Source organism: Rhinolophus sinicus, chromosome 3, assembly GCF_057876585.1.
Source record: "Rhinolophus sinicus isolate RSI-liver-muscle chromosome 3, RSI-T2T, whole genome shotgun sequence".
Taxonomy (NCBI): Eukaryota; Metazoa; Chordata; class Mammalia; order Chiroptera; family Rhinolophidae; genus Rhinolophus; species Rhinolophus sinicus.
Genome location: NC_142503.1, coordinates 4,878,728 through 4,893,174, shown reverse-complemented (window position 1 = coordinate 4,893,174; position 14,447 = coordinate 4,878,728). Strand labels below are relative to the sequence as shown.

The window sequence follows — 14,447 nt, the reverse complement described above, 5'->3', positions numbered from 1 at the left end:
GTCACGCCTCGTTCAGGCAACCCGACACGCTGTGGCTGTTAGAACCTCTCAGAACTCCAGCTAGGGCATCCTGTTAGCCTTCCAGAGTGTTCTGCCCCGACTCTTCACGGTGGAGCTGACTTCTGACCCAGCTGTCTCCGTCTTGCAGCTTTAATGTCCAAAACTCCTCACAGAGCTGGGCATCACTCCTGGAGAGCTGGATCTGGGAGCAGGGTGGGCACGACTGCACACGTGCACGTTCCCAGGACCAGCACGAGGAATGCAGTTTAGGAAACACACTCATGTTTCTACAGGCTCTCGCCCCTGCCGTTTGCCTCTCTGTGCATCTCCCTCCCTGTGATGCTTCCACAGCCTGATAAGAACCATAACACTGCCTGGGCAGGAAGTTCAGTGTCCTAATGGTTGGTAATACACATGCTGCCGGACGTCCGGGAAAGCCCTTCCTGTCTCAGTCTTAAGTCCCTCACTCAGGTTCCTCCCCCCACATGCTGATGACAGCTCTGGGGCCACCTTGAAAACCCCGTTGGGTCGCCACACAGAAAGCACACAGCAGATCAGTCTTGGCCCCTGACAAGCACATGCCTCAAGCTGACCGATGCAAATCTCCACTTGAGCCCTTGCATTTTAACATCCCTCTAGAGCAGGAAATACTTGTTGTGTAGACATGGCACTGTTTCCTAGCTGCTCCCCACTCAGTTTTGATTGAGGGCTTTTTGGAAATAAACAATGTCATGGTCCAGGTGCGCCTGAGACCTAGAAGACAGGCCCCCACTCCTGGAGGGGGGTTTCATCATTCCTGCGGTAGGAAGACCGGCCTTGGGTGCTGTGTCTGACCAGGAGGGGACATTAGCTTACAATCACTCCCTAAATTTACAGAGGAGCTAGAAGAGGCCCAGGGCAGTGGAGACCTCACAGTGCACTTGACACATCAAGACAGCTCTACATAGGAAGGCAAAACCAAGGGCCAGGGGCTCCTAGGGTAGAGTGCTGGCTGCATGGCCTTGACTGCTGAGCCCTCTCCCCGCAGGCACCATCGGTCCTAACTTCCTCCAGGGGCAAGCCTTCTTCCTGAGCTGACCTTTGAGATGACACAGTTGGAGAAAGGAGAGCTTGTGTTCACATCTGTCCCTGGGGAGGCCCACAGTAGGGCTGGGCCTCATGTCCTTTTCAGGGGTGCTCAGGGAGAGTTGGGGCATGCAGTCAGGTGAGGTGGGGCAAACCAGCATGCTGTCCTCCAGCCGACCACGTGGGAAGACACAGGAATCTACACACACACATCTGACAGGGTAGGAAGTGGTAGGAGGAAGACACGCTGTGGCATCTGTCTGACATTCCCTTTCCAGGTGTTCTAAGACAGACATCTGGGCAGGGTGAAGTAGGTGAAGGGGTCTCCAGCCGTGGCAGCTGGCACCCCCGTCCATCCAGCTTCCCGCTGGAATCACCCTCCCCTGAATCTCCAGCCGTGTCAGGAGGCATGAACCGCTCTAGAGTACACTATTGAGGATGGATCCCAAGTAAACATTCACGGTCCTCAGTACTGCTTCAGCCTTATCTGTCACTTCTTAATATGAATGTTTGCCCTGTTTCTAGTCCTAGATGCGAAATGTCTTCCCACTGCTCATCTTCCGTCCACCATCTCCTGAACCCCTCCTCCTACCATCCTTGACAAGTCCGTCCAGCAGGCCCTGCTGTCCCTTCTCCCTGCCAGCCCTTCTCCTTGCCACCTCTCTGCTTGCTGCTCCTGTGGCCCTCAGACTCTTTACAATGGGTTCACCAGCTGTCGGTCTCCTAGACTCTGTGCATGCCTGGAAGCCAGAGGACTATCTTTGGGTTCTGAGCATCGAACAACGTACCAGACACATGTTTATGCTTAGTAGATCGTTTTTGGCTGAATAAATGCTGTCTCATTTATGAAAACTATGCCTTATCAGTTAATATATATGCTCTATCTTCTAGACCTGATTTTATGCTTCAGGAAGACAAGAACTGTACCTCATTACACTCCACAGTTCCACCAACTCGTGATGCATCCATATGAAATGTCATGATGCCTCTGGTTGACGGTGGTGAAGCCAGAATAATGAAAAGGACACGTCTTCATGTGCACTGATGACCTATGAGCCTATTTTTAAGAATCTACAGGTAATGATAATATCGATATAGTAAGAGCGACCCCTGGTTTACTATTTACAAAATGCCTGGTGCCATCCTAAGTGGGGCAGGGACATCAGCTCACTTCATCCACCTTGGCAGAGAACTGTCAGTTCTCATTTTTGAGAGGTGGAAATGGAACCTGTAGAAGTTTAATGAAAACTCTCCAAAATCACACAGCTGGTAAGGCGGGAGCTAAGGTTTGAAGTCAGATCTTCTGAGAGTAGGACAGCTCTCCTGCTGCACTCGCCTGCATTTGATAGTTCTGTTTCCCCTAGGCGATTATGCCGCTGCCATTCGATGTCATTTCTGTCACCAGGAGCCACAGGAGCCAGATGGTGGGAAATGGCTGGAGGAAACTGCCTCTCTCAGGTGGCTTCTGCAGAAAGCATCCTTTTAATTAGTGAGGCTGCTTCTGCAGTGGTTGGATGTTGAATTTAATAGGCAGTGATCAGTGTCGCCAAAGGAGCTATGCGCATGGTTCCCAAATTCCACTAAGACAGGCATCGGGAGTGAAGATGGCCCTGCCTGCCAGCACCCCTGACTCACCATGTTGAACACGGCCATGGTTAGAATGATGGCCGTGGTGATAACCGTGAGGGAGACCCTTGGCCAGGGGCGGTTCGCGATGATGCCTGATGATTTCAAAAGCCACAGGAGAGAGGCGGAGGCCTTTTTGCTGCATTGCTAGGAAGACAAAGAAAGAAAGAGAAATGCACTGTTATTTTATGTATCCTCTCACGTTTCTTAATGACATTCAAAACCACAAGATGCACCCATTTTATTCACAGATTAACAAGTAGAGTCTGCCTCCACTGGGGGCCTTCACCAGGTCACAGACCTTGTTAAAAAGTATGTTGGCATCATTGTTACAAACTAAGAACAAATTCATTAAATGTCTATGATAAATGTAGGGTGCACTTGTACGTCCTTTAAAAGAGACCTGAAATTATGTTTAAAACAATCTTCTGGTAAATAAAAAAATATGTCAGTTATTAAACCATTCTGTGGAATGTGCTAGGCCTCAGATCACAGCTGTCATGGAGCAGTTATCATAAATTCAGCCGATTTCTGTAGAAAAGAGATTGATATGTAGCTAATCATAAGACTACAACTGTCAAACACTACAGAGTTAATATAATGGTAAAAGTGGTGTGATCGCAACGAAACCCAAATAGAGAATCCCCCTTACTAGCAGTAATACACAGCACTTTTATTTCTCTACTTCTCTCAAATTTTCTTTCTGCTTTATTTTTAAAAATACTTACACATATATATGTATATATGTGTATATATCATGTTTCCCCAAAAATAAGACCTAGCCAGACAATCAGCTCTAATGCGTCTTTTGGAGCAAAAATTAATGTAAGACCGATCTTATTTTATTATAAGACCTGGTATAATATAATATAATATAATATAATATAATATAATACTGGCTCTTATATTAATTTTTGCTCCAAAAGACACATTAGAGCATATTGTCCAGCTAGGTCTTATTTTTGAGGAAACAGGTATATATATACATATATATATATTATGTATGTGTGTGTGTGTATATACCTACTTTATTCTTAAAAATATAAGCATTGCAATATATTAAATGTCAACATAATAATTAAATCAGGTTCTGTAATACAGGATGAGAGGTGGTTAGAAGAGTAAAGAACCAGCCCAGTGGTCCAGGATCAAAGCCACACAGCTGTGAGACTTTCTGCAAGTTAACCAACCTCTCTGATTCTCCAGGTCATTCTCTGGTTTCTCTCAGAGCCTGAACCACAGACAGTGCTGCCCTGGGCTCTGAGCTCCTGGGTGGCCAGGAACCGACTGCTGGCTGGCGGCAGAAGGTTCCCTGGAAGCGGGGGAGGGTTCAGTGCATTTTCTCTACCAGCAACGTGGCAGGGGCCAGATTTGTGCCTTTGGCTTCTTCCCAAGAGCAGGGTTGGATGGGGGTTGGTGAAGGCAGTAAGACGCTCTTTGATGCTCGGAGTACGCAGTAGCTTGCAGGGTCACATAGCTGGAGGACCCCTCCCCACCGCCGAGGGTGCTACTCCTAATAATATTAATGCCACAATCCTAATCAGGTGTCTATCTGGAGGAGAAACTATAATAAAGTACAAAGACCAGAGATTCAAATAGGTTGTCATAGTCACCCAGCTCAGGTCCCATTAGGAGATGACAGCATCTGGTTTGATTCTGGGAAATTAAGACAATATGTATTTGCACCCTAGTCCACTGGGTTTAGTGCTTTCACATAAGAGAAAATGGTTAAAATTGATGTGCTGTGTCTGTACACAGAAATAATTATCAATAGATACGATAATAAAACTGTTAAGAGCAGAAAATTCAAAACTTTACTACTTTAGGAGAAATTTCAGTCTCGCTCGGATTCCGTACCACAGTCAATTAGGTAAAATATTACCCAGTTATTACACAGACTTACTGAAATTATGAAATAAAAAGAGTCCCTTTGTTTAAAACGTTAGAACGACACATGACGATGATCTTGCCAAAGAGACTGTCTGATAGAAACATGCTGCACTCTGAGCAGAGGTTAGTGACTTACTGACACAGGTGTGCGCAGACACACCTGTGAATAGTTTTCTGCTCCTGCACCACGGTGGGCAAAATTACAAATTGGTGGCCCTAGGAACTACTGTCTACAGGGGCCTCCTGAACACGTGGAAGGCGGGCCAGGAAAGGTGTCATACTCTGATTCACCCCAGAAAGAAAAGCCTCGGAGCACGTCTCTAAAGACCCGTGGGTTTGGCACACACTGTGTTCAGATGCAATAGGGTGGATTCATTCTCCTGCTAGTCTGCATGTTTACCTCAAAGTCTCCCCACAGAAGCATCTTTAAATGTATCGTGCCAAACATGCATCGTTCCCAAGATCAGAGGGGCAGGCTGCCTCCTTATCTTTTCATCCTTGTCACCAAGTTGAGGCAAAGTAAATAAAACTCTGCTGCCCTATGAAGACTGGTAAACAGTGCCGTTGGCGAGGACAAAGAAATAGAAGAAGACGATAAGAGATGTGCCTCCTGAACTACAGTGACAGTGACAGAAGAAGGGCAGGGAGATAAAGACGTTAGGGGAACAGAGGAAAACAACGATGGGGAAAACAGACTAAGATCTTAAAACTGAAAGGGTCTGACGAAGGACAAATGAGAACACTGACTCGATTGGAAACTCTGAATAAAAATTACCACTTGGTTCTTGACATGATAATTTACTTCAGTTTATTCTGTTTCAGGGGAAGTATTCAAATAAAGTCCCTGATGGAAAAATAAGTTTATCAAAATGAATATCAACCTAATGAAACATAAGTGATAATATCTCAAAGAATGTTTGGTATTTATTCAGATGATGCTTTTCCTATGAAAATGAGACAATGACTCCTATGCGCCGAGGTTAGTCACGCCAGTTGGGTTTAATTCCTGGCATAATTTCACCCAAATCTGTTTCCTCCCTTTCCTGATCATCAGTGGTCTCACTGTGTCTTGTGATTACCTCTTACAGAGAGTTCACTGTGGACCTTCTAGAAATGCTCTGGGCTGTTAATGTCACATCCACCCACTGACAAATACAGAATTGGTGTTAAATGCAGTGGGAGATATAAAAGGAGAAAGATACACATTTATATTAAAACCCTATCATGGAGTTGGTTCTGGGGACAACGAGCAGAGTGGTTTGCTAGAAATATTTTCCCTCCCTCCCTCCTTTCCTTTCTTCCTTTCTTTCCTTCCTTCCTTCCTTCCTTCCTTCCTTCCTTCCTTCCTTCCTCCCTCCCTCCCTCCCTCCCTCCCTCCCTCCCTCCCTCCCTCTTTCCTCCTTTCCTTCCTTCTTTCCGTTTTTCTTTTTTAGTGCTTTGCACTAAAAACAACTGGTAGTAGATTCTCACTCAAAAATGCCTCATAATGTAATGTAATAATAATAAAAGCAGGTTGCATTCACAATTTCATGAGTTTCCATTTAAAAAATAAAATTAGATACCTGAGTAGAAGTTGATGCCTATATTAAGTGAAAATTTAGTAAAATGGAAAACATTCAGGAAAGTTATAAATATTCAAAGTGACTGAGTAGCAAACATTTATATTTAAAAAACAAAACATCTTAAAATCGTGCCTGAAAGATGTGGTTAACTTTATCATATAAACATGCACTTTTGTGTATTTGGCTGAAAGAACGTCTACACTGGCATTTTAATTGCCCAAGGACTGTCCTTTTGAACGGCAGCAGTAACGACTTTAACAGTTTGTGTCACAGAGCCTGCCATGTGTGCTTTGAGTGTTTAATTGTACTTGAGTTTCCTACAGAAAGACTTCCTCATTTCAGTCAATCGTATTTTACAAAATGAATCTGTTTACCTTGTGCACCCCAGGGGGCGGGGGGGCACATGTCTGGGCCACTCATCCAGGGCACGGCCCTCACAGCCTGAGTGTATTGCATTGTCTTTGCTGAAATGCTGTCTCTGGCCACGTGAAGAGCCGGAGGACAGTGGTCTTTGTAGTCGCAGAAGCAGCGCAGTGTTTGGCAAATGGTAGAAAATGACTGTATGCTTACTTAATACATTCACTATGTTAATGGTTAAACCCCAAGAGAAATTCCCAAGGGCCAGAAGAAAGAAGGGGCTGAGTGCTAGAGGGACTGAGGCTGTGTGGTTGGCTCACAGGTGTCCTGGGACAGGACACAGGCTACGACACCTGGAGGTGGACTTTCAATGTCATGGGGAAGAAGATGCTGCCTTGAGCCTGCAAAAGGTGGGCAGCTGGGACCCAGATCCCTGAGTAAAACCAGAAAGCTCCAATGGTTGCTCCTGTCATGTAAAGAAGTCTGGAAGTCCATGCACTAGTTCGGGGAAGTAACAACAAACCTGCAACAATAAATCCAAATTCCCAATATGGGTGTTGGGTTTGAAATTACATGCTCTGCTTCATAATGAGAATCCCCAGTTTAGGAGTTATTAATCAGATAAAAAACAACAATAGCAACAAAAAACAAGACCAGAGGAAATCCTTGGGGCTCTGGCAGCAGCAAGAAAAACACTGCTTATAAATGATACTTTATATCACGGAGTACAGGGCATGGAGAAGCTGTTCCCACTGAACATGACTTCACAGTAATAATAATAAAAAAAATTGCAAACTAGCTAACAGAATGGACCTTACAAGGAAACATCAACAGACATAACAGTAGAATTAGCATAAGATCTGCAAATATTGTATCAATCTCAAATAGCCTATAAAATAAGATTAAAGTAATAAAGATAGAGTCCATAATGAATGAGCAGTTAAGAGAAAATAACAAGCTTATTTTTAAAATGAGCCACATACACTTGCTGGAGATGAAACTGTGAATACGGATGCTCAAAACTCAAGCGTTATTCTATAGCGAGAGGATAAGATAGCTGTAAAGAAATCACCCATAAAACAGCACAGAAAGGTAAAGAGATGAAAAATATGAAAGCAACATTCAGGCACAAAAGGTATAATAAAAAGATTTGACATACTTGCAATGAAAGTTTGAGAAAAATAGAACAGAGAGACCAGGAAAGTGGCAAAACAACAAGCAGACATGGAGCAAGCATTTTGTGGAGCTGGAGCAGCACATGAGCTCGGTGGGTGAGGTGACACACTGAGTCCCAAAGAGGAGAAATGAAAGTGCACCAACACCTTAACACAAGGCGTCTATTGCCCACAACAGACAAAGAACAAATCCTACAAAACCAATCAGAGAGAAAAATACCTGCTGTCTACCCCCGAACAACAATTAGACGGTAGCTTTCTCCTCAGCATATGAAAGTACAAGAAAATATAGACTCATGTTTTTCAAATATTAGAAAAATCATTACAAATTATTGTTACTCCACGAGGAAAAAAGACTTTTTTAAATACAAAAGCTGAGTGGGCATATAATGTACAGACTCTCACTGCAAAGATTACAAAAGGAACAGTCCTTCGGGAATATGGACACTGAGTCCTAGAGGAAAGAATGGTGCTCCTGAAGAATGGTAAGAAATTGGTAAATGATAAGAATACATGATGATGAATAATCAAAGCAGTCTAAGTTTAGGGAAATTTAAACACTTTTTGTCTTTCTGTATTGTTTTATGGGTCATTTCCTCAATTCTTATCACACCTTCAGCATAACTCTTGAGATTTGTATTTCAAAAAGAGAGAAGATGGAAAAGGATGATCTCATTTAGAGCTTGGTCCCTGTGTTTTTCAACAAGAAGATAAAGGTGTGAGTATTAACGGTCTCTGTTAGTCTTGTGCATGTGTTACACATTTTAAGTTAATCACTAAAAGAAAACACGAGGCTACATAACTTTCGAGTCACTAGAAGGGGTAAAGGGGGAATAAATAAACTCCGTTGGTCTAAGAGAAGGCAGGAGGGGAGGAAAATAAGTAGAAGCAAAGAAGATACGTGATGAATAAAAAGAGCAAAATAAGGTTGCATCAGTAATTATAATACACATAAATGTATGACACTTGTCAGGTAAAAGAGAGAGATTTTTTGATCAGAGAAAATAACATACAGCTGGATGAGGTTTACCAGAGACACACGTAAAACTTACATAAGGACAAGGAAAAGCTGAATAACAAGACGGAAAAAGGGACACTGGGAAAATACTAACCAAGAGAAAGCTGGTAGTTATATTGACATTAGAGAAAATCGACTTCAAGGAGAAACACTCCTGTGGAGCAGAAAGCTTTTCTATCAGCTGGTGTGTGACCTATTTTCCTTCCCCAGGATGATCTCTGTATTTGCGCTTTCATCTCAGCCTGGAACAAGGTCAGTGGGCTGGTATCATATTATCTCCACTGTATAAAGCACAAGACTACCACTCTGAGAGAAAAATGTCTTCTGACACTTCCTAGCATTTTCATTTGCTGTATGTGACATGCTTGCTTCAAAAGATGCTTTTTGGGGTGTGTTTTTTTTTTTTTTGCTGCTAGTTTTGGTCAGAGTCAATGTGCTGTATTTGTTACACAGATGTAAGCACACTTCAGGTAGTTTAGAAAGTTAAATCTGGCAGTAAATGTACACATTATTATTAGTAGTACTCTAACAATTATTTTTATTTTTATTGCTGATTATAATGAAAATGTGCACTTGAATCTCTTATCCTATGTCTTAGATTCCACTGAAATAAAATGGGTTGTTTTGATTGTGAAATAACATATATATGAAAACACTTTGAAGGGCTCTTATATGTGTATATGTGAAAACATTTTGCTTAGTATTAATATTAAGGGTACTTTCTTATTAGAACACGTTAGAGTCTAAATCCATGCATAAATTAACTTTTTTCTGTCCATTTTACCAAATGTCTTTTAATATGGAGTTATGCTTTCCCCAGAATCCACTTTTACAAAGGAGCCAAATATACACAATGGAGAAAACAAAGCATCTTCAGTAAATGGTGCTGGGAGAATTGGAAAACCGCATGCAAAAGAATGAAACTAGACTGCTATCTGTCACCATACACAAAAATTAACTCAAATGGACCAAAGACCTAAATGTAAGACCTGAAACAATAAACTGCATAGAAGGAAGCATAGATACTAAACTTATGGACACTTCAGAGAGGATTTTATGAATTTGACCTCAAAGGAAAGGAAAGTAAAAGCAAAAATAAATGAATGGGACTATATCAAACTGAAAAGCTTCTGTACAGCAAAAGAAACTATCGACAAAACATAGAGGCAACCAACTAAATGGGAGAAGAAATTTGCAAACAACACCTCTGATAAGGAGCTAATATTCAAAATATATAAAGAACTCATATAAATCAACAACAACAAAAAAGAAACAATCCAATTAAAAAAAATAGGCAGATGACCTGAACAGATACTTTTCCCAATACCACAGCCAGCAGATATATAAAAAGATGCTCAACTTCATTTGCATTAGGGAAATGCAAATGAAAACCCCAATGAGATATCACCTCACACCAGTCAGAATGGCTATCATCAATGAGACAAGTAATAACAAGTGTTGGAGAAGCTGTGGAGAAAAAAGAACCCTCATACACTGTTGGTGGGAATGCAGACTGGTGCAGCCGCTATGGAAAACAGTATGGAGGTTCCTCAGAAAATTAAGAATAGACTTACCATATGACCCAGCAATCCCCATTCTGGGTATCTACCCCCAAAATCTGAAAACATTTATCCGTAAAGATATATGTACCCCTATGTTCACTGCAGCATTGTTCATGGTGGCCAAGCCATGGAAACACAACTGAAGTGTCTGTCCTTCAATAGATGATTGGATAAAGAAGATGTGGTACATATATACAATGGAATATTACTCGGCCATAAGAACAGATGAAATACTGCCATTAGTGACAACGTGGATGGAACTTGAGATTATCATGCTAAGTGAAATAAGTCAGATGTAAAAAGTCGAGAACCATACGACTTTAGTCATATGTGGGATATAAAACTGAAAGCAACAAACGAATAAGACAACAAATAAACAAAATCTGATAGACACAGACAACTATTTAGTGGTTACCAGAGGATAAGGGGAGAGGGGGTTGGTAGAAGAGGGTAAAGGGGTTCAAATATATGGTGATGGAAGGAGAACTGATTCTGGGTGGTGAACACACAATGTGAGATATAGATGATGTAATACAGACTTGTACACTTGAATCCTATATAATCTTACTAACCAATGTCACTCCAACAAATTTAATAAATTTTTTTTTTAAAATAAAACATAAATAAAACTAAAATAAATAAATAAACTGGGCCAACAGTTGGATGACATATATTAGGAAACTATTAGGTTGGTGCAAAAGTAATTGTGGTTTAAAAGGTTAAAAATAATTGCAAACACCGCAATTACTTTTGCATTAACCTCACAGGCTAGAGGAGAATATGAATGAGGGTCTATGTGAGGTTATCTTGACTGACCAATATGCTTTAGACTGATGGACGCTCAGCAGTCATCACACGGCAACCTCAGTGCCACGCTGGCCCGTGACCATGAATGGATATCCCTGCCTAGTTCGGGCATCGTCTGCTGGGGACTGTCTCCACACACAGCCTGATACTCTGGAACCTGCCGCCAGTGAATGGTAAGGACTGTCAGGGCTGACTCCAGTTCTAGCTCCACACCTACTCGCTGTACGTTATGGGGTGAGTTATGTAGCATTTGCACGCTTCCGTTCCACTAGTTGTAGGATGCGCCTTCCTTCCAAGGCCTCTTGTGAGGACAAACGAGCCAATGTACACAGAACGCCTACCAGAATAAGTGTCATTTTTAATATAACATAATATTTGTTATTTGAAAACTGCAGTGAGGTCAGATACAGAATAATCTACAGGGATCTCCCGCATCGTAAGCCCTTTATGCTGAGTCTAAAGGATCTAACCCAAGGCCAGGAAACCTTTGCAGGGCTTAGAGTTATCACACTCATGAGCCTGCTCCGAAGTCTCCACTTCCATCTTCAAGAGCTGTGCTTACAAGTCCTCCTGCATTAATTTTCGTGGAGGGAAATTGCTTTGAAATGTCTGGAAATGGAAACTCACTGAAGCACATGACTTTTGGGTCCCCCACCCACAAACCGGGGGCTGCGCAAGGTTGTCTCCAGGTCCTCTCTCAGCCCTTGTGTTTACGATTCTGAAATGCTAACTGGCATCTACTGTAGGAAGCTTAGTAGCTCAGGAAGACATCGATGCAGACGGGCCGAGGGAGATGTGACAAGTGAGGGCCCCTGGCTGCTGGGCCAGGATGCGCTGAACCCAGAGCTGCGAGCCAGAAGTCGAGGCTGTGTGAGCATGAGCAGTGCTGCAGGGGGTTCTATGTGGGTGCAACCCAACATTCCTTCAAGCTCACTGATACTAAATATTAATCGTAAATTTTAAGTGCTTGAAGTAGTACAATCAACTAAATAGGGCTGAAGCAAACTCACTGAGGATCTTTCCATCTGAAAAAATACCAACAAGAATACAGATAGGAAGCCCAACCAACAGGCACTAGGGAAGATGGTGGGAAAGGTGGGCTCTGCAGAGTTGGTTTAGGAAGGTTCGAAGATTATTTCCAACTGAGGTCAGAGTCAAGGAATCATGCCGCCTCTAAGAAAGAATTTCAGGGCAGCAGTGGCCTCCGGCCACCAACTCACCACTGCTCCACTCACTCACTCACACGCAGATCCAGTCCCCACATGAGACCGTCTCAAGAAGGATTAACATGGGATCTCAGGGCACGCCGACTCTGCCTGGGAATGGTGGTGTTAGGGAGACAAGAGGTGCGAGCTACACAGAGCCAGATGCATGGAGGAAATTAGAAGGAACGTCACAGAAATGATGGCACAAGTCCAGTAGTGATCAGTAGCACATGCTCACTGAACACATTTACACGGGGAGCATTCTGCAGGGTTCGCTGCAAGGCTGAAACCTACTCTTTATATAAGGGGAGACCACAGCCACACTCACAGACAAGGGGCAGGTGTATGAGCTGTTACGTAATCAAGTGCTGAATTATGTGACACTGGCCCTAAGTCACACGATGCTCAAAGAAGGGCCCATCATTAGGGCTGGTGTAGTTTCTGGAAACATTGCTAGGAAGGTAAGCAGTTGCTAAGCTCACCTACACGGCAAGAATGGGGAGGTGGGCTGTAGGGGGTGGGGGGAGCTGTGCTGGGAGAGCCCCCGGGGCAGGGATGGGGTGGGAACGAAGGGCAGGGGTGGGGCGGGCTGGACTTCTCCCAGCAACAATGATAACCAACAAATTTCCTGACATTTTTCTCCAAATGTGTCACTGAACAAATATCTGTGAGATTTTTTTTTTTTTATCAATAGGAAAAAAATTGCATTTCATTATCACTCTTATTTTTTGCCCATTTAGGTATTTCTCTACTTTTTAAAAAATCAAATCCTCTGTTTCACTTTTTTGTTTAACAGAAGGTAACAAAGGTCAAGCTCTTGGTGGAGAAACATCAGCCAGGCTTACCTTATCCCAACCTCCTTGATAAAAGTATTTTAGTTTAACTCTTCATACCGAGAATTTAACACCAATATTCTTAGCATCAATATTGCCCTTGGCATTTACATTTTTAGAAGGTTAACATATGGGACCAGAAGGGGAGTCTGGGATACTAAGTACTTTCTCATAAACTCAGTATTTAATCCATAAGTAAATGCAAATCATAATAAAACGTCACATAATTGGTAGGTTTCCACGAGGCCAGGGAACGAGCTGGTAGGATGCAGTAATACTCTCTGTGTGACCATAGTGGAGCATTTGTGACATACATAATTTTTGAGTGAATTTGGAGGGTAGACTAGAAAGCACACTTAAAGACTTCTTAGACTGGCTGTGCATTAAGATATGGATGTTGACAGTTGAAAACGAATCCTTACAGCATCGTCTAAACAGTAAAAAGAACCGCATGTTGGAATGGGAAGAATCCCTTTTTGAATTTTACCAGCATTACATCTGCGCCAAGGATTATGGCCGGCCACTGGGGGGAGACTCATTCATGAATCCTAACGGTTCAAGTTTAGAAAGACAAGCTGTCTTCAAATCTTGTCTTCCTGGCCACCTTGGCAAAATACAGGCCTTCTGCGAGGAGGAGGAGGCAGGCACCAGTTCATTTGCAGCCTTAAAAGTCTCTCTTTGAGACAACACAGAGTTAAAAAGAACCTCCAGGCATCTGGTATGTGGGTGTCAGACATAGAAGGAGCCACCTGCTGTGGATGTGGGATCCCGATGGCCCTGAAACACTGGACGGACGACGATGGCCCCACATTGAGGTCCGGTTATCCTGGTGCTGAAAGTGGGGACACTGCATGAGAACAGAACATTCCCACAAAGGCAGCTAAGTGCTCTAAAGATCCATTTTTTTCAGCCTCCAGCTCTGTGTTTCTTTTCTACAGCAACTTAGTAGACAGAAAAAAAGTCAAATGGAACACATAAATATACCCTATGCTCCCCTCCCCCATGACTGGGTTCCTTGGACTAGAAAATGAGAAACATGGCTACTTAGGCACAATGACAGGAGCTGCTTTAAGTACAACAAGGTTTGGACTTCCAGTGGAACCACACATGCTAGTTCCTGTTCTACAAACCTGAGAAATGGGCTTCAAAATCCTTCTGGGGGCCAGGAAGACAGGATGGAGCCCATGTGCTTTCTACCCAAGGGAAATCGGAACATGGGAAATCAGGCTTCTCTGTATATTCAGCGTTTCACAATGTGACAAGGATTCCCAAGGGTCTGTATTTACCCAGCCCTCTCTTTTCTACAAACTACAATGCCTTCTGGGATTTTTAAGAGACACCATATGC

The 14,447-nt window shown here is 43.0% G+C and overlaps 1 protein-coding gene across 1 annotated transcript in view; it reads right to left on the bottom strand.

Moving 5' to 3' along the window:
- The window catches only part of ADCY2 (adenylate cyclase 2), a 348,725-nt gene that overhangs the window by 47,995 nt on the left and 286,283 nt on the right, over positions 1–14,447 (bottom strand). Inside the window, exon 16 of the mRNA XM_074329098.2 lies at positions 2,701–2,838. Within this exon, the coding sequence (XP_074185199.1) occupies positions 2,701–2,838 (138 nt within the window). The remainder of the gene's footprint in view (positions 1–2,700; positions 2,839–14,447) is intronic.